At 39.9% G+C, this 27,392-nt stretch overlaps 2 protein-coding genes across 2 annotated transcripts in view; one reads left to right on the top strand and one right to left on the bottom strand.

Moving 5' to 3' along the window:
• The first annotated feature begins 56 nt into the window (after nt 1-56).
• Nucleotides 57-20,185, top strand: ALDH6A1 (aldehyde dehydrogenase 6 family member A1). Its single transcript, XM_027552409.1, has 12 exons — nt 57-243; nt 7,549-7,608; nt 9,162-9,236; nt 9,407-9,568; nt 9,793-9,871; nt 10,262-10,564; nt 12,054-12,175; nt 13,476-13,665; nt 13,861-14,042; nt 15,353-15,532; nt 15,803-15,901; nt 17,728-20,185. Exons 1-12 carry the CDS (start codon nt 187-189, stop codon nt 17,830-17,832), a joined length of 1,614 nt encoding a protein of 537 aa, XP_027408210.1. The 5' UTR covers nt 57-186; the 3' UTR covers nt 17,833-20,185.
• A 644-nt stretch (nt 20,186-20,829) lies between these two features.
• The window catches only part of BBOF1 (basal body orientation factor 1), a 42,305-nt gene continuing 35,742 nt past the window's right edge, over nt 20,830-27,392 (bottom strand). Inside the window, exons 10-11 of the mRNA XM_027552408.1 lie at nt 21,166-21,240; nt 20,830-21,005 (exon numbers count right to left, since the gene is read on the bottom strand). Of these exons, the coding sequence (XP_027408209.1) occupies nt 20,855-21,005; nt 21,166-21,240 (226 nt within the window). The 3' untranslated portion in view covers nt 20,830-20,854. The remainder of the gene's footprint in view (nt 21,006-21,165; nt 21,241-27,392) is intronic.

Genomic DNA, 27,392 nt, shown 5'->3' with positions numbered 1-27,392 from the left:
TTCCCCCAGGGCTGGGATTGAGGGGCGGAGTCAGTCGTTAGGGCGAGTAATTGGCTAGGGGAGATTGTCCTTTCCGCCAGTGAGGAGGTGCGGCAGGATGGACGGGGGAGGCCTGGCAGCAGTAGAGCTTCTGGACGGTCTCAGACTGTAGAGGTGCGGGAGGCTGAGAAGAGGCAACCCAGAGCCATGGCGGCTGTGGCGGTGGCGGCGGCGGCGGCTGCATTGCGGGCCCGGATCCTGCAGGCGAGTTGAGGGTGGCGCCAAAGGGTTGCGAAGCTCGAAATTCGTCCTTTCCATCCGCTCTCTCAGCCAGCCCCTTCATGGCTGACCCTTCTCTGTGCCCATCGGACCTGTGCGGCCCTGTCCCACACCTCACTCAGTACCCGCCTTCGTTGGACCCAGCCCGGGACTCAGCCCTGGCCCTTTTATTCTTGAGCCTGCCCCCTTTTCTGGCTCTGGCCCACTCTCCTCTTCGAGGCTTGCCCTGTCCCTGCCGACACTCTCTTGCCCTCACCTCTGTGGGTCTGCCCACCGTCTTCCCTTTCACCTCTGCACCAGCCACCTCTCTGCCCTAGGAACTCCCCTTCTGGTCACCTGTCTTAGCATTGGGCCGGGAACCTCCAAATTGTCCCCCTCCCCCACCCTTCTTCACGGTCTGCAGTCCGAGGTAAAGGCCAGGGGGCGGGAGCCAGGAAGCACACGAGGGGCGAGGGTCAGTGAATGAACTTTGAATCTCCTTCTCGGAATGTTCACTCCGTTTTCCCAAAAGCAGTCATTTGCTGAGCTGTTTTCCCCAGCTGTGGCTCTTTGCATGTTCCACAGGCTGTGGACTGTTGTGCCTTTGCTTGCCAAGACTTTGTTTAACTTTCTGGCAGAGTTACAGTGTTTTGTTGGCGTTGAATAAGGACACATAGTTAATGCTCCTAGTTTGTTCCAAGCACGTGCAAAGAATTAAACATCTCTAAAATAGGTGGTAGAAAATGGAAACCAAGGAAGACAAGTGTAAGTTCCACGTTCCCACCCCAGAGTCAGCTTGTGCTGTGCTGTGCTTACTCAGTCGTGTTCCACTGTGCGACCCCATGGACTGTAGCCCGCCAGGCCCCTTTGTCCATGGGGATTTTCCAGGCAAGAATACTGGAGTGGGTTGCCATGCCCTCTTCCAGGGGATCTTCCCAACGCAGGGATCGAACCCAGGCCTGCCGCATTGCAGGTGGATTCTTTACCGTCTGAGCCACCAGCGAAGCCGGAAGTCAGCTTAGTGTAACTCAGCTCTGCCCCTGGGATTGGAATGGGGTGGGGGTGTTCAGGTCTTCTCTGAAGCTAGCCTAAGGACAGGTGGTTGAGCTACAGGAGCTACATGCCTGAGGCCTGTAGCTGTTTCCAGTTGTTCATAGCCCTTCCCCGTTGTTCAAGCCTAGCAAGGACTTACATTATGAGGCAACATTATCAAACCTGCAAGAAACAGCTTTGCTTTTCTTACTCATGTTCAGCTTGGGAACTTCTTCCTCTGTATTTCTGGGCTTTTAGATAACATTAGTATTTATCAGGTTCAGTGAGTTCTACTCCAGAGACTGCATTTTTAAGATTCTTAGCAGAGTCCGCAAAGGTTCCTGTTTAAATATGCTATTTAATGGGACAGTGTGAATGGATTGGAAGGATTTGTCAAATGATCTGGCCTAACTCATATTTCTTGTTGTAATCCTGGTTCTGTTTTTCTAGGTTTTGTTTTGTTTTTTGTTTTGTAGTCAGAAAACAAAATTTCCACCCTATGTTTTCCATTACCAACTTCTCCTGGAAATCTTTTATTAAATTGGCTTTTTTTCCTTTGCCTTTTCCGCCATCACAAGTCATTGAGAGCCTTAAAAAACTATGTTGTCCTTTGTATCAAGGAAAAGAATCTCCTTCCCCAAGTACTTTATTTTGGAAATAAACACTTTTTTCTGATTCATTTGCAGAAACTTCTGCATTGACCTGAAAAAGAACAGAGATAAGAATCCTAAGCCAATTAGGAGTTACTGTAACATGATAGTTTGAGAGTAGTCCAGAGTCTGGCAATCCGGATATTATCATTCCCATTTAAAGAAAACTAGTCTTAATATGACTCAGTGACTTTCTTCAGTGATACAGTGGAAAGAACACAGGCTTCACAATCATACTTGGATTCTATTCCAGCTCCACCACTTCCTAGTTTTGAGAATATTTGTGAAGATTAGAATTAATGAAGTAAGTTGTTGTTGTTGTTCAGTCACTAAGTCGTGTCTGACTCTGTGTGACCCCATGGACTGCAGCACGCCAGGCTTCCCTGTCCTTCACCACCTTCCAGAGTTTGCTCAAACTCATGTCCATTGAGTCAGTGATGCCATTCAACCATCTCATCCTGTCCTTTCTCCTGCCTTCAGTCTTTCCCAGCATCAGAGTTTTTTCCAATGAGTTGGCTCTTCGCATCAGGTGGCCAAAGTATTGAAACTTCAGTTTCAGCATCAGTCGTTCCAGTGAATATTCAGGACTGATTTCCTTTAGGATGGACTGGAGTTTGATTTCCTTGCAGTCCAAGGGACTCACAGGAGTCTTCTCCAACACCACAGTTTGAAGGCATCAATTCTTCAGCACTCAGCATTTTTTATTGTCCAACTCTCACATCCATACATGACTACTATAGCTTTGACTAGATGGACCTATGTCGGCATAGTAGTGTCTCTGCTTTTTAATATGCTGTCTAGGTTTGTCATACCTTTTCTTCCAAGGAGCAAGCATCTTTTAATTTCATGGCTGCAGTCACCCATCCACAGTGATTTTGGAGCACAAGAAAATAAAGTCTCACTGTTTCCACTTTTTCCCCCATCTATTTGCTATGAAGTGATGGGACCAGATGTCATCTTCTTAGTTTTTTGAATGTTAAGTTTTAGACTAGCTTTTTCATTCTTGTTTCACTTTCATCAAGAGGCTCTTTAGTTCCTCTATACTTTCTGCCATTAAGGTGGTATCATCTGTGTATCTGAGGTTGTTGATATTTCACCCGGCAATCTTAAAGGTCATCCAAGGTTTCCCACCTAGTAACAGATGTTGCTGAGAATTCAGGACTTAAGTCTAAGCCTCTCTTTCTGTGTCAGACACTGGCTCAAACTTTGGGAAAGGAGAGATAAGTAAAATATTCACTGAAAGCTTTCCTACTGTAATGCAATAAGTGCTAAACAATAAGACTGCACACAGTACTGCAGGAACCTATGGAAAGAGCCCCAAACTCAACCTGTGCAATTCTAGAAAAGCTTCCAAAAGGAGTTGATCTCCGTTTGAGTACTGCAAGAGTAGGAGGCCTTTAGCCAGAGAAGGGAGTTCCTGCCAAGGAAAATAGCAAGTGTGAAATAAACATCTAGAGATCAAGAAGTTTGGTGTGACTGGACATAGGATAGTTCTCTTCAGTAACGGTACTAATGAGTGTGTTTTGGAAAATGAAGAAAAGACTAAATGACTATCATTTAGTCAAAAACTAAATGACAATGTTTTATTATGCCCTCTTGACAGCAGGGAGGCTATATGCACGTGACAGAATGAAATTAAGAGGCCTAGAATGCTCTCCTTGGCTGAACTGTACATTTTCTGCCCTATAAGAGAGTTTGTGTGTGTGTTAAGTCACTTTAGCCGTGTCCAACTTTTTGCAAACCTATGACCTGTAGCCCACCAGGCTCCTCTGTCCATGGGATTCTCCAGGCAAGAATGCTGGAGTGGGTTGCTGTGCCCTCCTCCAAGGAATCTTCCCAAGCCAGGGATTGAACCTGCGTCTCTTAAGTCTCCTGCATTGGCAGGTGAGTTCGTTACCACTAGCACCACCTGAGAAGCCAGTAAGAGAGTTTACATGAAACAAAATTAATATCCCACAGTTGCTTGGGTGTATTCTTTGATTCTGCAGAATATTACTGAGTACTTACTCTAGTCCAGGAATGCTACCAGGTGATGAGGACAAACCTCTCTAGTGTTCTAAGGGAAGACAGACTTAATGCTATTCTCTAGTGTGGTAAGAGAACTAGAGGAATTCAGGTGAACCCCATAATCAGGTACTTAGCCTCGACCTGATATTGAGATTTAAAAACTTCCAACTGCTACTATACCGCTCACTCACAGGAGTTAACCTTGTTTTTTCTACTTCAGAGGAAACTAAAACCATTAGATGAGAACATCCTCAACTTCCTACTAGCAAGCCTACCGAACTGACCTGTACCTGTACTCAAAGTGATAGGGAGCTCAAGAATAGACGTGAGCCAAGCAAATGGGATGAAACAACTCCAGGCAAGAGGGAGCAGCACGTGCAAGGGCAGTGTGAGCACAAAACATGTTGTGAATGCCCGGAGCATAGAGAGAGCAAGGAGGAGAGCAGCAAAATAGGAAACTAGAGAAGTAAAGATACTATGTAGAATCTTCTAAGCAACACCGAGGTGAGTCTTTATCCCAAGGACAACGGAAAGCCATTGGTGGGTTTTAAACAAAAGAATGATCTGACCAAGTTTGTGTTTTAAAAAGACCCTTTGGCTCTGGAGTGGAAACAAGAATCAGAGGTTTAAGATTGAAGGCTGAGAGACCTGTTAGGAATCATTACCTGTTCGGAAACCCAGGTAAGAGACAATGATGGTGTAGAGTGGGAAGAGGGAGCAAGAAAAGGGTTGCATTCCCAAGACTTCTGGGAGGACAGATTGCCAGGACTTGATTCACTGAGGAGAGAGAGAGAAGAGTTAGGGTGACATTTAAGTTTCTGGTTGGGCACCTAGGTGGATATTAGCCCCATTCACTGAAAGGTGGGTTGTAGGAAACAGAGCTGATTGGTGGGAGGACAATGAGGAAGTCAGCTTTTTCCAACATGGACCTAAATAATATCCAAGTAGAGATGTGGTAACAACAGTTATGTAAGTATTACCTGATGAGGAAGATTCTGGTGAAGAATTAAAGATTTGGGCATCACCAGGATCTAGCTAATTAAGCCACTGGAGTTAATGAAATCAAGGTCCCAACTCTCCTTGTTCAGGAACTCAAGCAGTTAGAGGCCAGGTATGGGAGAAGGCGTCAACAAAGAAGGCAGAGAAAATGTGGCCCGAGAGATAGAAAAGATACCAGGGCATCACAGAATATAAGTGGAGAGGGGATTTGGGACAGAAGGTCTGGTTAACTCTTCACCTCTGCTGAGAGGTCAAGTACAAGAAGGACTGAGAAGAGTCCATTGTATGGAGGAAGTCACTGGTGTTCTGGCGTTCAGTCATAAAGGTAGGAGTTGATTGAGGAGCTAGTAGGAGATGAGGAAATAATGGTAAGTCGTATAGAGAACCCTTTCTATTGGATGGAGAGAGGTTTTAAGATACAGGAAAGAAAGGATAGTTGGTGGAAGTGTCTGAGGCAGGAGGAACAGTTGACTTCAGAGCACAGATTCAGAGATTAGCCTTAAATTGGAAGACATACTTCTTCAGTCAAACATTGACTGTGTACCTCTGTCTCCCAGTTACTCTGTCTTCATGAACCTTGGTAGCTGCCTTCTCTATAAGAGGTAAAAGGAAAAGATGATGAGTATTGGTTAGTTTGGTAGGCTTACTAGTAGGAAGTTGAGGAAGTTTCCATCTCGTGGTTTCTGTTTCCTCTGAAGTAGAAAAAATAAGATTAGCTCAGTGAGAGGGAGAGGAACAGAGTTGAAAATTTTAAGAAAAGTGGTATGTTTTGAAACAGCAAGGAATGTGAGCAGATAATATTTATAGTAATACAATAATAGTAGCAATGTTTAATGAGCACCAACTACTTGCTAAGCTGTTTTTCATACCTGAACAGTCTTGATCTAGTAATGCTATAAAGTAGGTAAATAAGATGCAGTACCTGTCCCCGTGGAATTTATAGTCTTGGGGTAAAAAACAAGTACCTAGGCTATTACAACACAGACAAATAAACTCAATAGGGAAATACTGACTGCTAGGTGTACAGAAAAATACATCTAACCAAGTCTGGGGTGGGGAACATCAGGCAATATAGCTGTTGAACACCTATTGTATACCGGGTACTATGTTGGTATTGGGAACGTGGCTATAAGACATGGTGTTTTGCTGGTTTGAAATAGCTTTTGTGGTGAAAGGAGAAGCCGCAGACTAGGCATTTTGACAGACTGCTGGCCCAGAGGACCAGCACCTTTTCCTCTGGATAGTGCTGTCGGCACGCAAACAAATTCTTGTACTTTATGCATCCCTAAACTCTTTGGTCAACGTGGTCTCTCTTCAGATAAGGTAATAGGTTATTAGACTACACCTTCCTTTTATATTCCAGTCTTGAGTATTTTAGTTTGCTCACTTCGATTAGACTTCTATATTTCTTAAATTAACTTCCTTAACATATATACAAACTATTTTTTGAGAGTGACTTTATTTTAACTGATCCCCCCACCCTAACCATTTGCTGATTAAATTCTATTAAATATAACAGGTTCTTTTCCTCTTAGGTGTATGTGGCATTTTTAAAAATAGCTTTATTAAAATAAAATTGATCTAAGATAAAATGTGTAATTTACTGTTTTAGTATTTGTATACACCTGTGAAAACATCACAATCAAGATAGTGAATATATGAATTGCCCCAAAATGTTTCCCTCTGACCTTCATCTTTTCTTCCACCATCATCTCTAGGTAACCACTGATCTGCTTTCCGACACTATGGTTTACATTTTCTAGTTTTATATAGGTACTCTTCTTAAGTCTAACTTCTTTCACTCAGTATAATTATTATAATTATCCATGTTGCTTTATCAATAGTTGATTCCTTTTCATTGCTGAGTAGTATTCTAATATCTGAATATACCATACTAGTTTCCCTATTCACCCATCCAACCTTTGAGTTGCTCCCAAATTTTACATTACCAGGAAAACTACTATGAACACTCATGTTTAAGTATGAGTATGGGCATATTATACATATATTTGACACTTGGTTATATACTGTCTTATATTCAACACCTATTGTGTTAGACACCATCTTAGTGAAGTGAAGTTGCTCAGTCGTGTCCGACTCTTTGTGACCCCATGGACTGTAGTCCACCAGGCTCCTTCCATCCATGGAATTTTCTAGGCAAGAATACTGGAGTAGGTTGCCATTTCCTTCTCCAGGAGAATCTTCCCGACCCGGGGATCGAACCCGGGTCTCCCGCATTGCAGGCAGAAGCTTTACCGTCTGAGCCACCAGGGAATCCCATCTTAGATGTTTTCTTCTTTTTAGATTTAAGGTGACTACATTTATCAGGCCAAAACTAGAAAAATACAGTCTAATGACCAAAAAACATCTTTTTTAAATCAAGACTATCCTAGAAATTGAACACGTGATTGTTATGAGTTTTTGTTCTCTCATAGTTTGCTGTGTCCCACAGCCTCACAGCTTTTCTCTTTAAAGATTATATGACCCTTGAGAGCAAACACCAAGTCCTTCTTCATATACCCATAGTAACTAGTAGAATACTGAGCAGATAGTGGCCATTCACTTAAGTTTTTAATAATTTTCTGCTCTCATTTATCAAAATAATCATTCTTTTACCTCCCAGGTCTCTTCCAAGGTGAATTCCAGTTGGCAGCCAGCATCCTCCTTCTCTTCGTCTTCAGTGGTGAGTTTATTTGGTAATAAAGGTTGACTTCTGAAAAGGAATCCAGTACAGTTTGGGGGTATTTTCTTTACATCATTGTGATCAGAGTTTATCTGAAATTTTCTATCTTGATTTTCTTATCTTGTATTATGTCTGTTACGTTGTAAGCACTTCTAGTATTACAAAGTGATCTTTATGACTGTGATTTTTTTTTTTAATAATTTTATTTATTGGGGGTTTTGCTGGTCTTCATTGCTGCACAGGCTTTTCTCTAGTGCAGCCAGTAGGGGCTCCTCTCTAGTTGCAGGGCGCAGGCTTCTTATTGCCATGGTTTCTCTTATTGCAGAGCACGGACTTTAAGGCACTCAGGCTTCGTAGTTGTGGCACAAGGGCCCAGTAGTTGCGGCTCCCAGGCTCTAGAGTGCAGGTTCAATAGTTGTGGCACACGGGCTTAGTCGCTTCGTGGCATGTGGGATCTTCCTAGACCAGGGATCGAACCCATGTCTCCTGCATTGGCAGGTGGATTCTTTACGCCTGAGCCACCATGACTATGACCCTTAATGCCTATCTAATAATTTTCACAAATAACATTTAAATTTATTCCTTTTTTTCAGTATTATAAAACTAACATTTATTTATATCTTTTTTTTTTGGTTATTTTTGCTTCTTTTATATTATTTCCCTTCTGAACTGGGATTACTGTGTCTAAAGATACAAACATTTTCATGACTTCTAAAGGTTTTCTTGACCCTGCCTCAAAGGTTGTCTTCTTTACAACCTTTAGAGTTGTTTTTACAGACCTACTGTGTGTTAGCCATTTGCAGTAACTAAACCTGATCTGTCAGGACTGATGCTCCAAATCCTGTTGAGGTAGAAGCATGCACATATTATAACAGTAGTCTTTCACCTTTTTTGGCCTACAGACCACATTTGAAAATTTAATGAAAACAAGCTGCTTCTTAGAAAAGCTACACATAGAAATGTTTTTAAAAATATTTTGATCATAAGATAAGGCATGCTCATGGTAATGTGCCAGAAAGTCAGCTGGGCCAACAAATCATAATAGTTAACATTTGTTAACACAGAGTCTGCTGCTTTTTTAGTATAAGCTTGTCCGTGACATGGGCTTCCTTGGTGGCTCAGATGGTAAAGAATCTGCCTGTAGTGCAGGAGACCCGGGTTCAGTCCTTGGGTCAGGAAGGTCCCCTGGAGAAGGGAATGGCTACCCACTCTAGTGTTCTTGCCTGAAGAATTCAATGGACAGAGGAGTTTGGTGGGCTACAGTCCATGGAGTCGACTTTCACTTTGTCAGTGACGTATGTTTACTCATGAAGTTCCACTGTGTGATTACAGGGAATTTTCCATTTACAGAGAGATCACAGTATCAAGAGGTTCTGCCCTATCTTAATAAGCTCTGCAGAAGAGTATATTGTGTATCTCTTTCATAGTGGTGACATTTCTAGAAAATGGAAAATTTAGTTATCAACCCCAGTTCTTTTCTCCTTGTAAAGGGAAAGAGAGAAGTAAAGCAATTAACTAATATAAGTATTGTATTTATTTTTTTTCTCCCCCAGCCAACTGTAAAACTCTTCATTGATGGGAAATTTATTGAATCCAAAAGTGACAAATGGATCGACATCCACAATCCCGTAAGGAAAGCTGCTCTGGGGCCTGAACTCATTAGCCTAGAATTCTGGAAACACAGTGGGAAAAATAAGGACCTGGGTCTCTATTGTGAAGCACATATCGCTGCCCCTGTGGCTATACGAAGAAGGTGGGGCAGGGACAAAGATGATTGATGTGCTGCCTTTTCCATCAGGCCACCAATGAGGTCATTGGTCGGGTCCCTGAGTCCACCAAGGCCGAAATGGATGCAGCAGTTTCTTCCTGCAAACGTACTTTTCCCGCGTGGGCAGACACTTCAATATTAAGCCGTCAGCAGGTCCTGCTCCGCTACCAACAACTCATTAAAGAAAATTTGGTAAGAAAGCTGAATGGTATAATTTCCCAAAGTGTTATTTAGGTGCTACTTGTCACTCTCATAGTGGCCCTGTGAGCTGCCCTCCCTAACTGTACAATCCAGAGAGACATAGATCATGGCTTTCTCCCTCCAACAACTTCTCCTTGACTTTTATTCCTTTCTGGCTGCCTGAGAACTAAGGGGAGGCACATCCTTGCGTTGGTTTCTGTGTGTTTTCTCTCTAGAAAGAAATTGCCAGGTTGATCACGCTGGAACAAGGGAAGACCCTGGCGGATGCTGAAGGAGATGTGTTTCGAGGCCTCCGTAAGCAGGGAGTCCCTCTAGGGGAGTTCAGGGACACTGGGAAGAAGCAAAGGAAGATAAGAGTCCCCCAGAGTGGGGGACTGCTGCTTCCTTTATGTAGGTTTTGCTCTCCCATGATATCCTAATACTTGTGTGAAATGACAGTACCTGGGTATCTATGCTACTGGCTTACTTCATTATTGTACTCCAGTGATCTTCCAGTTGGTTTATGTGTTTCACTGCCTTCTTCCCATTCAGATGGTCTCACTTCATGCAACCTCTTCACATAGTGAATCAGTGCTTTTTCCGTCTGTCACTGGCCTTGCCACTCAGGGCTGACTAGAGCATGACGAAGCTAAGTACTGGGCAGTGTGAAGAGTTGCTCGCCTGACTGCTGCTTCTCTGTTCCAGAGGTGGTTGAGCATGCCTGCAGTGTGACATCCCTCATGCTGGGGGAGACCATGCCATCCATCACCAAAGACATGGACCTTTATTCCTACCGTCTGCCTCTGGGGGTATGCGCAGGCATTGCTCCGTTCAATTTTCCTGCCATGATCCCCCTTTGGATGTTTCCCATGGCCATGGTGTGTGGAAATACCTTCCTGATGAAACCATCAGAGCGAGTCCCTGGAGCAACTATGCTTCTCGCCAAGCTGTTTCAGGACTCTGGTGCCCCTGATGGAACACTGAATATCATCCATGGACAACATGAAGGTACCTGCCCCTCTGGACCTGGCACTTATTAATCTGGCTACCAAAAACCAAGGTGTTGAGTCAGTGATGGGGTGTTTTAGGGTGTTTTAGGGATGAAGGGATTTACTAATAATAAGTAACCTCCATGTTTGAAGAAAATATTTGTTGACTATTTTGCCATCTCCATGCCAAGGTAACTAACTGGGGAGTAGCAGTGCTTCTTGCCCTACAGAATATATTAGGGCAAAGAACTATGGTTGGGGCAAGATAGGTAAAATTAAAGAGTAAGTTTTCATTTCAATACTGAAGGGACTCGGAGAAGGCAATGGCACCCCACTCCAGCACTCTTGCCTGGAAAATCCCATGGACGGAGAAGCCTGGTGGGCTGCAGTCCATGGGGTCGCGAAGAGTCCACGACTGAGTGACTTCCCTTTCCCTTTTCACTTTCATGCATTGGAGAAGGAAACGGCAACCCACTCCAGTGTTCTTGCCTGGAGAGTCCCAGGGACGGGGGAGCCCGGTGGGCTGCCGTCTATGGGGTTGCACAGAGTCGGACACGACTGAAGCGACTTAGCAGTAGCAGCAGCACTGAAGGGACTTAACATTATTTAACTCAGAATTTATAGACCACAGAGGTACCGAAGTCCTTCTGATTCATATAATAATGGCTAATACTTAAAAAGTGCTTCCTTGTTTCAAGCACTGTTCCAATGCCTTCCATCTATTATCTCATTTAATCTTTACAATCACTCTTTCAAGTAGGTACTATTATCTTTCCATTTTACAAATGAGAAAATTGGGGCATAATGAAATCAGCTGATTTTGCCCAAGGTCATGTTGCTAGAAACCGTCAAAAGTTGCGATGTGTATATGTAAACAGGCCAACCATGGTTTTTACTTTTAAATACTGTGCTCTATTGCCTCTCACATGAGGGCCCAGTAATATCTGAGAGTTCCAGTACAAGTGACAGTTGAGGAAATATCGTATTCATAAAAGACAAAAGGAGGAGTCAAGTATTGAAAGGCTTTTATTTTGGAGGAAAATAGGAGTTGTAGCCTTGAGAGTTTTTTTTTTTAATATAAATTTATTTATTTTAATTGGAGGCTAATTACAATATTGTATTGGGTAGCTTTCAGAGTTAAAGTAAAAATTCTGGACTAACAATTGGGAAAAATAATGAAAGAGAAGAGGTTAAATAGAATTTGTAGTTTGAAGAATTTAAGAGAGGGACTTCTCGCGGTCCTGTGGTTAAGACTCCACACTTCCACTGGAGGAGGGGGCAGGTTCAGTCCCAGGTTGGGGAACTCAGATCCGATTAACAGTGCTGTGTGACCAAAAAAAAAAAAATGAAAGAATTTAAGAGAACAAGGACAGAACTCCAAAGGGGATTCCAGGGCAAGAAAACAAAAGTATGAAACTTCTCATTCAATAGCAGTGAGAAAAGGACAAATTTGCTATTCTGAGAAGCCCATTCTTCCTTTGTGATAATCATTTATTTTCTTCTTAAAGCTGTAAATTTTATTTGCGATCATCCGGATATCAAAGCAATCAGCTTTGTGGGATCCAACCAGGCAGGAGAGTACATCTTCGAGCGAGGGTCAAGACATGGCAAGAGAGTTCAAGCCAATATGGTGACTTCTTATTCCTTTCTCCCCCAAATTCTGTTGTATGTATTAAAATTACCTGGAAAAAGCCCTTCAGCAGAGGGACCACTCATCCCACTCTAATGCCAGACCACTCATCCCACTCTAATGCCAGTGTTTCTTTATTCACAGTTCATCCTGGTTGTCTTCCCTTTAACCACAAACCTTGTGATGAGTTTTATTCTCAGTCACTTTAATTACCTTTTATTTTATCCAGGTAATCTCGGTGATAAAGTCACATTTCTCCTTAAGAAAGATATTCAGATTCTTTGGGCTTCAGCCCAAAATCTGTTTCTGGCCCTATTTATTCCTTCATCCCATGCTTTCAGCTAGCCCTCATCCTTCCTGCCTTTAACGCAAATCCTAACTATAAATGTTAAAGATATAATCTTCCCTAAGAGTCTAGGCTATTTAAGTCACTGTGGTGGTTGTGGTTTAGTAAAGAGCCAAATATTCCTGTATAATATCTGAGTGTGGTTTACTTGCTTGCACAGTTTTGCTGTTCCTTAGTGACTAGATCCTTGCCAAATACTTTGTGGCCATTTGATACTAAATATAGTGTCCAGTTGCCATTCTTACTCTTCCACTAATATTGCAGAAAGGGAAGCCACCTATCCACAGGCTTAGAAACTAGTCATGATATGCCCGTGTATTTCTTTTCATGGCTGGATGTGTTTTGGCCAATTTGATTTATGCCCCTGCTAGTTCACTACATATTTCGTCGATATGTGTTTTATGTCTAACATCAATGCTCTGTGCAACGCAATACAGTTAAGTAGCAGACAAGGTATCTATTCATGTATTCAACTATAGCTATATCTGTAAATATGTGGAAATGACCCTGTATCATCCTACATAGAAATTTATGAGGCTGCTCTTCATATAACTGGAAACCCTAACAAACAACAGATTCTTTCCTACCTAACTTAGAAAAGAGAAGGGGGTTCTCCTTGGTTCCTAGATGAAGTGTTTACCTTGTCAATCTGAATGTGATTGAGACAGTATTTTGTTTGGGGTGGGTTTTTTAAAAAAAATAATAGTTTTGATCTAAATAAACACCTGTCAGCTTTTCAGCTGAGAAAGTGAAGAAAAAGTAACTTGGAGACTTACTCAGTGTTAACCAGGATTTAAGCAATATCAAAATGATAATAAATCTCCTTTCAAAGCAGCATAGGATAAATTCTCAAGTCCTTTTCTTAAATTCTCATCTGAAAACTTAGATTGTTTAATTTCTTAGCCTAATTGTATTTTACCAAGGAAGATTCATGTACTTTCTGTATTTCCTTAGGGAGCCAAGAACCATGGAGTAGTCATGCCAGATGCGAATAAGGAAAACACCCTGAACCAGTTGGTTGGGGCAGCATTTGGAGCTGCTGGTCAGCGCTGCATGGCTCTTTCAACAGCAATCCTTGTGGGAGAAGCTAAGAAGTGGCTGCCAGAGCTGGTAGAACGTGCCAAAAAACTAAGAGTGAATGCAGGTAACCAACTTTTAGACTTTGCATCTCTGGCACTAAGCTCTGGGTTTTGCATTGGCCTTGTCCAGTGGGAGCAATCATGTTTATTCTTACCACTGCCTCTCTTTGTACTGGACTCCTTGTCATTCAGATTCATCTTTAGTTATCACTCATCATTTATGTTCATAAAGACCTCAAATACTTCTGTATTGTTTACAGGAGACCAGCCTGGAGCTGATCTTGGCCCTCTGATCACCCCCCAGGCAAAAGAGCGTGTCTGTAATCTGATTGATAGTGGAACAAAGGAAGGAGCTTCCATCCTTCTTGACGGGCGAAGTATTAAAGTCAAAGGTTATGAAAATGGGAACTTTGTTGGGCCAACCATCATTTCAAATGTCAAGGTGACTGTGAATTATTTATTTCACAAACGTATGAGCTGAAGGCACCACTGGAGACAATGGAATCTCATTCCTCTAATTTATAAATGAAGGCATTTAATGACTAGAGACCTCATCTCTTGCCAGAATTACTCAATTATTTTATCTCAAGTCCGAATGAGTCACCCCTCCTGACTCCCAACCTCTTTCCACTATATCAGTGGTTGGAAACTTTCCGTTAAGGGATAAAAAGTGAATATTTTTGGCTTTGCAGGAATAAATAGCCTCTGTCACAAATACAGTCTATCAACCACCCAGTGTTTATTGAGCCCTCCCAGTACTGGCTCAGCAGTAAAGAAGCCACCTGCAATGAAGGAGACCCAGGTTGAATCCCTGGGTTGGGAAGAGCCTCTGGAGGAGGAATGGCAACCCACTCTAGTATTTTTGCCTGAAGAATTCCATGGACAGATGGACTTGGCAGGGTAGAGTCCATGGGGTTGCAAAGAATTGGACACGACTGAGTGATTAACACTTTCACTTCACTTTCAGTGTTTATTAAATACGTGCATCTTCACCAGAAAACAACGAAAGAAAAAGAATTGGTGTCAATTTTTATTTATCAAAACTCTGAAAGTTGCTTATCTAAAATTAATGACTACATTGAGAGGTTTTTTTTTGAAGTTCATATATCCCCACTATTCCTATTATAATCCTGAATAATCAAGAGTTGAATCTAAGTATAATAGAAATTATGAGATTTTTTTGCCACAGAATCACTGAGGAAAAATCCACTTACCCAGCTTCAAACACAGCGACAGTGGTGAAAGATGTTTTGAATGTTTAATGTGACCTGATACCAAAATAAAAATGGACAGACTCATTTAGGAGGCAAAGGAATGAATAAGAAAGGATTATTTATGTTACAGAAAACTTACCACAGGATTTCTTTAAATAGAAAAATTCTCCTGTTATGTTTTTAATATATATTTGATTTCTAAAATGAATTTTCAAGTAGCTTTTCAGTAACATAACAGTTGTGTAAACAAGTAATACAGGCACAAATCAGGAAGCTAGTGATGGGTCATGAGATCAAAAAATACAGTGCATAAAGGAAAGGAGTGTAGTTATGTCATTGTAGAAATACGAGTTTCAAGTTACTTATGATTGGTAGCTTGGAAGATGGAGCATGGCAAGAAAGGACTTTTTTTTTTTTACAGGTGATTTAAAATGAAAAGAGATTACTAACCTAAAAATTGTGCATGTAAGCTGTGGGTAATAAAATACCAAATAAGCAAAAAATACTGACTTCTTTTCCGATGCATCACTCCTGGCAGCCAAACATGACCTGTTACAAGGAGGAGATTTTTGGCCCAGTTCTTGTAGTTCTGGAAACAGACACTTTGGATGAAGCCATCAAGATTGTAAATGACAACCCATATGGAAATGGAACAGCCATCTTCACCACCAATGGAGCCACTGCTCGGAAATATTCCCACCTGGTGGATGTTGGACAGGTTTGTGAACAGAATTTTTAGGAGATTCTTGTAGCCATGTGTACAGTTTCCTGTGTAAGGGGAGAAGGTAAACAGTGATCAGTCACTGCCCTCTGTTCTCCCTTGATGCCCCATTTCTTCCTCAGGAATAAAAGCTCATGGGATGGAGGATCGGGTGGAAGGTGGGTAGTTAAATTCGTCTCTCTGATGCCCGGCACTTGTGCTTCTAAATGGAGAGTTCCTTCGTGGAGTCTTTTTCTTAGTGGTTGATGTGGCTTTGTTCTGCTTTAGGTTGGGGTGAATGTGCCCATTCCAGTGCCTTTGCCAATGTTCTCATTCACGGGCTCTCGCGCTTCCTTCAGGGGAGACACCAATTTCTATGGCAAACAGGTAACTTCAAGTTTTAAAAAATATTTTTCCTCTAAGAAACTCTCTTGAACATATTCAGAAACAAGGATTCTGCAAGAAAGGGACTGCCTGCAGCTTCTGTGAGGTTATATGTTGTTCAGCAGTGCTTGTCAGTAGGTTCCCTAGAAAAGATAACAAAAGTTAATAAAAGTTTGCTAGTTCCTGAATAACTCAAGGCAACAGAGTTTTGGGGGAAGAGCATGAGTAAGTCCAAGCTTTTGTATATGCCCTCTCCTCTGCCTATGACCCTTTCTTCCTATATCCCCTTTCTGCCCTCCTTCATCTGACTGTTAACCACCAGTTTAAAGTGTGGACTTGCTAAAGAAAGTCACCTCTCACCACCATCCCCTCCAGTGCTGGCTTGGGTATGTCCCTCAAGTGCTCCCACCACACATTTCCTGTTAGTCACTCATTTACTAAAACTTTTATTGAGCACCTTCTGTATATTAAACAATATTCTAAATGTAATAAATGCTGTAAGTATAGCATCAAATAAAAAATAACTATATAAAGCAGATCTGGAACCCAATTACCACCATTGTCACATCCTTCAACTTGTGCATATACCCTAAAGCAAGACCAGGCATGGCTTGATCAAACAGTAGAAATGGATTGGAGCCCAGTGAGTGAATGAGGGAGAGAGTAGTAAGAGATGAGGTTAGAGAGGTAGACAGAGGCAAGTCAATGAGACTATTTAACTCATGTTAAGAAGCCCTTATCACACTGTAATTATTATTATCTGAAGGATGTAGCACCAGAGCAAGTAATCAAATACATGTTGGACAAATGGCCTAGTGAAAAGTTCTTTGTAATCCCACAGAAATACAGCCGTTTTGGAACCTTCAGTAAAAAATTACTTGTTTTCTATACAGGTCTCCCTTTATAGGTTAATAATAAATTAACGGTGGGATTACATAGCAGAGTATGACAGTGTGGCCAACTGGTTAAGACAACACTCATTGTTTCGAGATGGATTATCCAATTTGTGCATTAGTCACAGCTTTTGTAAAAATGATTAATTTGATACTATTAGACATTTCTTTCAAGGGAAGCAGAGTAAAACTGTTGCTTAAAAGTTTGTTGGTTTGGGGTGTTTTTTTCAACGCCCCCCCCCCCCCCCCCCCCCCGCCCCGTGCCTTTGTTTAATTACTGTAAGTTACTCTAGTAAGTGAACCAGTAAGTGAGGCTTTGTAGAGTAAAAGACTGACCTTATGTAGTGTTTGAAGTCTTAAATCCTTAGGTAATTAAATTACTATTTTGCATTCTGTAAAGAAGACATAAAGGTATTCTTACATAATAAAATGTAAACTTTAGTTGTATCTTATATTAAAAGTATGTAATAATCTCTAAAATTTTTTCACTATATTAACATGGCCCAGATTTTGTCTATTAATTCTAGAGGTGTATTTTAATCAAGCTAGTGAGTTGTGTTCTAACAGTACTCTTCTAGCTTGCTAGTAATTTTGTGTGTTAAATTTGTACACTCTATTCTCTTTTGCTCAAGCCTATTCTTATAAAATAAATACAAGTTTAACAGTTTACATTGTCCAATTTTTCCATTTAGATGTTCTTGGCTAGTTTTAGCATAATGATAGCTAAGATTTGACTCTTTACTATGTGCCAGGTAATATGTTAAGTGTTTTACATAGATTATCTCATGAATAATTTATTGAATTCTGGTTGTACCTATTCTGCAAGTAGGAACATGAATAACATTTCACAATACCTCCTTCAAAAGTTGATTAAAAGAAGAATCATGAAACCCCCAGGCATATATGATAACTCTTTTTTTTCTTTGTTCTCTGTAGGGCATCCAATTCTATACTCAGCTAAAGACTATCACTTCTCAATGGAAAGAAGAAGATGCTTCTCTTTCCTCACCTGCTGTAGTCATGCCTACCATGGGCCGTTAGAAACAAGTCTGTTCCAGACTCGGTGCATACTGAGTAATCACTGTTTATTCTTGACCAACTCCAACTGCCTACTTTACTCAGATCAGATCCCTGGGATTGGAATACCTTGTAACTAAAGTCTTTCTCAGGACCATTGACCCCGGTTAAGTTGCTAATAGGGAGACTCCTAGTGTAACTCTGAAACCAGATTTTCACTTGCTCTTCATAATTTTATTTTTGAGGTCACTGTTCTAACTGTGAAATGCTTCTCTGGAATAAGAGCTTAGACCTGTTTTCTAAAAATTCTCCCCATTTCTGATAAATGATGTGGAGGGAACATTAGTGCGTGTAAAGAAGATCGCCCAAGGAAGAGGAGCTCTTGGATGGAGACATAGGTCAAAAATAATTCACCCTTTGGTTGATCCTCAAACACAGTCCTACATAAATGCCAGTGGGTCAGACCCCTCTGCCAGCTTTGCGGAGCCTCTCATTTATCCCACGTTACAAAGACATAATCCATCTCTGCTTATCCCACAGTTGTGACAACTGCTGCTTTCTTTCCTGCTGAATGCCACTTTGTCCTAGTGATTCATGATCACAAATTCTACCATTGTCACTGTTCCTGCTTCTTAAAACCACTTACTATGGATACCTCAACTTTTTGGATAAATCAACTTTTTGTTGTTTGTGCCAAGTGTTACATTTCAGGGTTTGCTTCAGTAATCACTAATTAGTGCTTCAGTCATTAACTTAGATGCCAGCAGGTTTTGCTTTGTTTTTAAGAAAACTATTTCAAAAGTTATATTAGGCCCAGAAATCAAAAGAGTCAGCCAGACTCTTTTTTTGTTTTTATGTTCAACAAGATCTTACATTTATTAAGAAATGATTAATGGTTTAAAAAAAAAGGCAATGCCTTTTTCTCATTAGTTGAACAAGAAACTGAAGAAATATTACCTATATGTTTTACAATATTTTTCTCTTCCAAAATTTATTTCTGAAAACAAGTTTTAACCACCGTTCTGCACTTTGAAATAAAATTAATCCTGACTAGATCAGTATAATGGACAAGACCAGAACATTTCTTAGGACTCCTGGTACTCTACTTTAAGTAACAAAGGGTTGGAGAAAATGAACCACCCTTAAAGATACAACCTTGGTTAACACTGTTAAATTCTCCAAGACAAAAATTCTTCCGATTCTTCCAGTTTGGAAGGGGAAAACAAAATTTCCACTTTTGGGAATAGAGACCCAGAACCTTCAAACTCAAGTGTTCTCCAAGTGTGAGCAAGATTCTTACCTAAAGTAAGTCTAACCTGATACTACTTGCTGAAGTTTTTATATTGTGCTTTTCTCTTGCCTGCATTTCTCATTTGTGATAACTTTTTAATGAAAGAACCCTTAATGTAAAGTAATTGATTAGAGCCTAAGAAATTTCAAAGCTCTCTATGTGTGAGGTAGTAGAAGAAATGCATTAACAGCTCTTCTGCAAACATCTTTATGCTTTTTGTTTCTTTGCTATAGCTCAACTTTAAGTCAGAACAGAAATTTATGTACTAAACAGAATAGATTCTTTGTGCTCTACCATGCTGGCTGAATCCTGTCTTTCTGATATGGTCTTCACCCACTAAACTAGGAGACGGCTTCTCATTTCTGATAGAGTTCTGGTTGTCAGGCAGATGATGTGGGTCATTAATTTTTCTGCTTCCTCATTAGTTACATAGATAATACTAACCTATTCCATGGGGGTTATTTAATGAATTAAGGATGATAAAAACCTTGAAAATGTTTGTGCACTCTGGATTTTAGGCTTAATATTACTACCACCTGCTAGATAGAAAGTCACAACCTTCAATCACTTAAGGTGATTGAACTTTAATAAAATATGTTTTATGACCCTACTGGCCCTTTTTTTTTTTTTAGGGGAGGAGGTCTGCCTTCCTAAAGGTGAGGCAATAGAAATTTATGATTTTGTAATAGAATGCTCCTTGTTTTATCTCTTATTACAGCTGGAAACTGACAGTAATACTTAATCCAGTCCAACAACTACTGGGTTGAATGAAAGGTCATTTTTGTCTAAATTCCAAGTGGAATTAAATGTAATCACAGAGACACCTAAGTTTTCCTTACATTTAAGGGAAATCACTCTTTAAGAAATGCTAACTCATCAGAACTGTGTTGCTATTATCAGAATCAACTCATTTGGCTAGCTATTTGCTACTCAGAAGACTTTCTTATTTCTTAGATGGAAAAAAAGTCTGTATAGTTCATGCTAGTAGCAGCTAAAAATGTGGCCTCATTTGAAATTTCTCAGATTCTACATTGTACTAATTGATTATGTACAACAAATTACAAGTAAAAAGCTCTTGAAACCCTGTTTTTGTTTTGTTTTTTTATGGTACCATACTTCCTTACAATGCCTTTATCTGCTAGCCTGTAGTGACTCAGCTTCCCAGCTCTGTACAAAGCCAAGAGGTACGTGGTCATTGTTTGCTGCTGCTGCTGCTAAGTCACTTCAGTCGTGTCCGACTCTGTGTGACCCCACAGACGGCAGCCCACCAGGCTCCGCTGTCCCCAGGATTCTCCAGGCAAGAACACTGGAGTGGGTTGCCATTGCCTTCACTGTGTGAAAGTGAAAAGTGAAAGTGAAGTTGCTCGGCCGCGTCCAACTTGTAGCGACCCCATGGACTGCAGCCTACCAGGCTCCTCCATCCATGGGATTCTCCAGGCAAGAGCACTGGAGTGGCTTGCCATTGCCTTCTCCAGGTCATTATGTTTATTCTTACATAAATGATAGTACATATTTTAGCTGGGCTGTATATTTCAAAAGGCAATTTATAGGTTTTCCACACTAAAAGCACAAATATGCATTTGTATTCAATATATGCTTTCCTTAATATGGACATTGATATTAAAATGTCCACAATCCAAAAAAAAAGTCCACAATCTCATACTAATGTTATTACTCATTTCACTGATCCCTGAGAACTGACTAGTAGAGAAAAGAACTGTGACTTAGAAGAAGCTGCATGAGGAAGAGGAACAGTTACGTGTATTGTTTGGTTAAATTACAGCTCCTTACTGTGTCAGACTCTTGTGATCCTTTCTGAATATTGCGTATCAACAGTTCACCAGTAGAATTTAAGATTGGTACTTGCTGGGTGATGAACGTTTGATCTTGAAGCTTATTTTCATCCCTACAATAATGACAGTGAGACTTGTCAACAACTGTACACACATGGAACTTGGTTCAAAAAAATAGACTTATGTTATTCTCACTCAATTCTTGTATGTATAAGATGTCCACAACCACCACTGCGATCAGGCTCACATTCATTGACTGTCAAGAGAGCTTACCCAGACTCCTTTGTTGTTTCATCGTCGGGAACAACATAGTCTGGAACTGGAGGTCTAGAGCTCTGGCTGTATTTCCTGTAGTGGGGATATGTTAACAATGAGGCAGCGTCGTCACATGCCATGTATTTCAACTACACTTTTAAAACTGCTAAAGGAAAATGTTTCAATTGGATGGGTTTCTAATTTTCAAAAATGCTATTATACACACACAGAGGCAAGTATATTAGGCAAGTTAATTAAAACTTACATTCTCCTAAAGTTGAGACACTGACTTTAAGAAATGGAAATACTTATGAAGATAATCATGATATTCATACAACAGATAATAATTGTGATGGGCAAGGTTGAACCAGAGTACTGACCAAAAGGAAGCCCAAAAAATTCCCTTCCCACAAAAAGAATCTCAAAACACAAGAAAGTTACCCAATGGAGATAGACCCAGTATGAAAATTTTTCCTAATACTTTGGGAAATCTAGTTTAAGAACAGGAAAATAGGCCCTCTCGCCTTCTGAGATGGCCCACATTCTATCTATTGATTCTCTGAGTATTCTGTTTCTCCCTGAATGAATCTGCTTTATTTTTGGACTATTTAATATGGCCAGATTTTGAATGGGGTTATGCTGCTTTCATATGCATCTAATTTAAGACAAGTTTTAGGAGTGGGGGGTGTCTTTATTTGCTTGCAAAGCAACCTACTAAAACTGTTTGTAACTCTATGGAGCCCACTTTCAAATTAGGATGATGTTGATTTCCAGTTCATCACTGAAAATACTACTTGTATTTCTTCTGTCTAGAATGCTTTTTCTACCTCCCTTTTGTTCCTGTTTCCCTTTAGAGATCAGCTCAAGTTTTTACTTCCTCAGAGACTTTTTCTGATCTCAATTAGGTCAGACTCCCCTAATCTAGGCTCTCTTACCACTAAATACCACTCCTTTGAACCTATGTCAGAGTGGTATTTTTCTTTGTGTGATGACATGAACAATATTTTTCTTCCCACGTAGATCATAAACTCCCTGAAATCAAGCATATGTCTTTATTTGCTTAACACTATATCCTCAATAAATTGTCGTTTAGTCGCTCAGTCGTGTTCGATTCTTTTTCGACCCCATGGACCATAGCTGCCAAACTCTTGTGGGATTTCCCAGGCATTAATACTGGAGTGGGTTGCCATTTCCTTCTCCAATATATATGGCATTCAATATATATTATGGTAAATGAATTGATGGATTAAATAAAAATTTAAATAGCTCCATAAATGTTTATGGAAATGTTTCTATATTTTTCATATGGAAAGTATGGTTTTCCATATTTTTCATTTGCCTTTCATACCACCTTCATTTCTTTTTTTGTCTGTTTATGTTGCTTTATTACAACAAAAACAAAATATTATCTGTATTATTTTGGCAATAAATGGCAAAAAGATTCACATTTCCATAGCCCTACTAGGTGTTTGTTTTTTTTTTTAATTTTATTGTATTTTTAAATTTTACAATATTGTATTAGTTTTGCCAAATATCGAAATGAATCCGCCACAGGTATACCCGTGTTCCCCATCCTGAACCCTGCTCCCTCCTCCCCCCCCTACCCTCCCTCTGGGTCGTCCCAGTGCACCAGCCCCAAGCATCCAGTACCGTGCATCGAACCTGGACTGGCGACTCGTTTCATACATGATATTATACATATTTCAATGATATTCTGCCAAATCTCCCCACCCTCTCCCTCTCCCACAGAGTCCATAAGACTGATCTATACATCAGTGTCTCTTTTGCTGTCTCGTACACAGGGTTATTGTTACCATCTTTCTAAATTCTATATATGCGTTAGTATACTGTATTGGTGTTTTTCTTTCTGGCTTACTTCACTCTGTATAATAGGTTCCAGTTTCATCCATCTCACTAGAACTGATTCAAATGTATTCTTTTTAATGGCTGAGTAATACTCCATTGTGTATATGTACCACAGCTTTCTTATCCATTCATCTGCTTATGGGCATCTAGGTTGCTTCCATATCCTGGCTATTATAAACAGTGCTGCGATGAACACTGGGGTACACGTGTCTCTTTCCCTTCTGGTTTCCTCAGTGTGTATGCCCAGCAGTGGGATTGCTGGATCATAAGGCAGTTCTATTTTCAGTTTTTTAAGGAATCTCCACACTGTTCTCCATAGTGGCTGTACTAGTTTGCATTCCCACCAACAGTGTAAGAGAGTTCCCTTTTCTCCACACCCTCTCCAGCATTTATTGCTTGTAGACTTTTGGATCGCAGCCATTCTGACTGGCGTGAAACGGTACCTCATAGTGGTTTTGATTTGCATTTCTCTGATAATGAGTGATGTTGAGCATCTTTTCATGTGCTTGTTAGCCATCTGTATGTCTTCTTTGGAGAAATGTCTATTTAGTTCTTTGACCCATTTTTTGATTGGGTCATTTATTTTTCTGGAGTTGAGCTGTAGGAGTTGCTTGTATATTTTTGAGATTAGTTGTTTGTCCGTTGCTTCATTTGCTATTATTTTCTCCCATTCTGAAGGCTGCCTTTTCACCTTGCTAATAGTTTCCTTTGTTGTGCAGAAGCTTTTAAGTTTAATTAGGTCCCATTTGTTTATTTTTGCTTTTATTTCCAATATTCTGGGAGGTGGGTCATAGAGGATCCTGCTGTGATGTATGTCGGAGAGTGTTTTGCCTATGTTCTCCTCTAGGAGTTTTATAGTTTCTGGTCTTATGTTTAGATCTTTAATCCATTTTGAGTTTATTTTTGTGTAAGGTGTTAAAAAGTGTTATAGTTTCATTCTTTTACAAGTGGTTGACCAGTTTTCCCAGCACCACTTGTTAAAGAGATTGTCTTTAATCCATTGTATATTCTTGCCTCCTTTGTCAAAGATAAGGTGTCCATATGTGCGTGGATTTATCTCTGGGCTTTCTCTTTTGTTCCATTGATCAATATTTCTGTCTTTGTGCCAGTACCATACTGTCTTGATAACTGTGGCTTTGTAATAGAGCCTGAAGTCAGGTAGGTTGATTCCACCAGTTCCATTCTTCTTTCTCAAGATAGCTTTGGCTATTCGAGGTTTTTTTATTTCCATACAAATTGTGAAATTATTTGTTCTAGCTCTGTGAAGAATACCATTGGTAGCTTGATAGGGATTGCATTGAATCTATAAATTGCTTTGGGTAGTATACTCATTTTCACTATATTGATTCTTCCAATCCATGAACATGGTATATTTCTCCATCTATTAGTGTCTTCTTTGATTTCTTTCACCAGTGTTTTATAGTTTTCTATGTATAGGTCTTTAGTTTCTTTAGGTAGATATATTCCTAAGTATTTTATTCTTTCTGTTGCAATGGTGAATGGAATTGTTTCCTTAATTTCTCTTTCTGTTTTCTCATTATTAGTGTATAGGAATGCAAGGGATTTTTGTGTGTTGATTTTATATCCTGCAACTTTACTATAATCATTGATTAGTTCTAGTAATTTTCTGGTGGAGTCTTTAGGGTTTTCTATGTAGAGGATCATGTCATCTGCAAACAGTGAGAGTTTTACTTCTTCTTTTCCAATTTGGATTCCTTTTATTTCTTTTTCTGCTCTGATTGCTGTGGCCAAAACTTCCAAAACTATGTTGAATAGTAGTGGTGAAAGTGGGCACCCTTGTCTTGTTCCTGACTTTAGAGGAAATGCTTTCAATTTTTCACCATTGAGGATAATGTTTGCTGTGGGTTTGTCATATATAGCTTTTATTATGTTGAGGTATGTTCCTTCTATTCCTGCTTTCTGGAGAGTTCTTGTCATAAATGGATGTTGAATTTTGTCAAAGGCTTTCTCTGCATCTATTGAGATAATCATATGGTTTTTGTTTTTCAATTTGTTAATGTGGTGTATAACATTGATTGATTTGCGGATATTGAAGAATCCTTGCATCCCTGGGATAAAGCCCACTTGGTCATGGTGTATGATCTTTTTAATGTGTTGTTGGATTCTGGTTGCTAGAATTTTAAGGATTTTTGCATCTATGTTCATCAGTGATATTGGCCTGTAGTTTTCTTTTTTTGTGGCATCTTTGTCAGGTTTTGGTATTAGGGTGATGGTGGCCTCATAGAATGAGTTTGGAAGTTTACCTTCCTCTGCAATTTTCTGGAAGAGTTTGAGCAGGATAGGTGTTAGCTCTTCTCTAAATTTTTGGTAGAATTCAGCTGTGAAGCCATCTGGACCTGAGCTTTTGTTTGCTGGAAGATTTTTGATTACAGTTTCAATTTCCATGCTTGTGATGGGTCTGTTAAGATTTTCTATTTCTTCCTGGTCCAGCTTTGGAAAGTTGTACTTTTCTAAGAATTTGTCCATTTCTTCCACGTTGTCCATTTTATTGGCATATAATTGTTGATAGTAGTCTCTTATGATCCTTTGTATTTCTGTGTTGTCTGTTGTGATCTCTCCATTTTCATTTCTAATTTTATTGATTTGATTTTTCTCCCTTTGTTTCTTGATGAGTCTGGCTAATGGTTTGTCAATTTTATTTATCCTTTCAAAGAACCAGCTTTTGGCTTTGTTGATTTTTGCTATGGTCTCTTTTGTTTCTTTTGCATTTATTTCTGCCCTAATTTTTAAGATTTCTTTCCTTCTACTAACCCTGGGGTTCTTCATTTCTTCCTTTTCTAGTTGCTTTAGGTGTAGGGTTAGGTTATTTATTTGACTTTTTTCTTGTTTCTTTAGGTATGCCTGTATTGCTATGAACTTTCCCCTTAGGACTGCTTTTAAAGTGTCCCACAGGTTTTGAGTTGTTGTGTTTTCATTTTCATTAGTTTCTATGCAAATCTTGATTTCTTTTTTGATTTCTTCTGTGATTTGTTGGTTATTCAGCAGGGTGTTGTTCAGCCTCCATATGTTGGAATTTTTAATAGTTTTTCTCCTGTAATTGAGATCTAATCTTACTGCATTGTGGTCAGAAAAGATGCTTGGAATGATTTCTATTTTTTTGAATTTACCAAGGCTAGATTTATGGCCCAGGATGTGATCTATCCTGGAGAAGGTTCCATGTGTGCTTGAGAAAAAGGTGTAATTCATTGTTTTGGGATGAAATGTCCTATAGATATCAATTAGGTCTAACTGGTCTATTGTATCGTTTAACGTTTGTGTTTCCTTGTTAATTTTCTGTTTAGTTGATCTATCCATAGGTGTGAGTGGGGTATTAAAGTCTCCCACTAGTATTGTGTTATTGTTAATTTCTCCTTTCATACTTGTTAGCATTTGTCTTACATATTGCGGCGCTCCCGTGTTGGGTGCATATATATTTATAATTGTTATATCTTCTTCTTGGATTGATCCTTTGATCATTAGGTAGTGACCATCTTTATCTCTTTTCACAGCCTTTGTTTTAAAGTCTATTTTATCTGATATAAGTATTGGTACTCCTGCTTTCTTTTGGTCCCTATTTGCATGGAAAATCTTTTTCCAGCCCTTCACTTTCAGTCTGTATGTGTCCCCTGTTTTGAGGTGGGTCTCTTGTAGACAACATATGTAGGGGTCTTGTTTTTGTATCCATTCAGCCAGTCTTTGTCTTTTGGTTGGGGCATTCAACCCATTTACATTTAAGGTAATTACTGATAAGTATGATCCCGTTGCCATTTACTTTATTGTTTTGGGTTCGAGTTTATACACTGTTTTTGTGTTTCCTGTCTAGAGAATATCCTTTAGTATTTGTTGGAGAGCTGGTTTGGTGGTGCTGAATTCTCTCAACTTTTGCTTGTCTGAGAAGCTTTTGATTTCTCCTTCATATTTGAATGAGATCCTTGCTGGGTACAATAATCTGGGCTGTAGGTTATTTTCTTTCATCACTTTAAGTATGTCTTGCCATTCCCTCCTGGCTTGAAGAGTTTCTATTGAAAGATCAGCTGTTATCCTAATGGGAATTCCCTTGTGTGTTATTTGTTGTTTTTCCCGTGCTGCTTTTAATATTTGTTCTTTGTGTTTGATCTTTGTTAATTTGATTAATACGTGTCTTGGGGTGTTTCGCCTTGGGTTTATCCTGTTTGGGACTCTCTGGGTTTCTTGGACTTGGGTGATTATTTCCTTCCCCATTTTAGGGAAGTTTGCAACTATTATCTCCTCAGGTATTTTCTCATGGTCTTTCTTTTTGTCTTCTTCTTCTGAGACCCCTATGATTCGAATGTTGTAGCGTTTAATATTGTCCTGGAGGTCTCTGAGATTGTCCTCATTTCTTTTAATTCGTTTTTCTT

This window comes from Bos indicus x Bos taurus, chromosome 10 (assembly GCF_003369695.1).
Source record: "Bos indicus x Bos taurus breed Angus x Brahman F1 hybrid chromosome 10, Bos_hybrid_MaternalHap_v2.0, whole genome shotgun sequence".
Lineage (NCBI taxonomy): Eukaryota > Metazoa > Chordata > Mammalia > Artiodactyla > Bovidae > Bos > Bos indicus x Bos taurus.
Note: the sequence above shows the minus strand (reverse complement) of the source record. Positions and strands in the feature narration are given on the sequence as shown.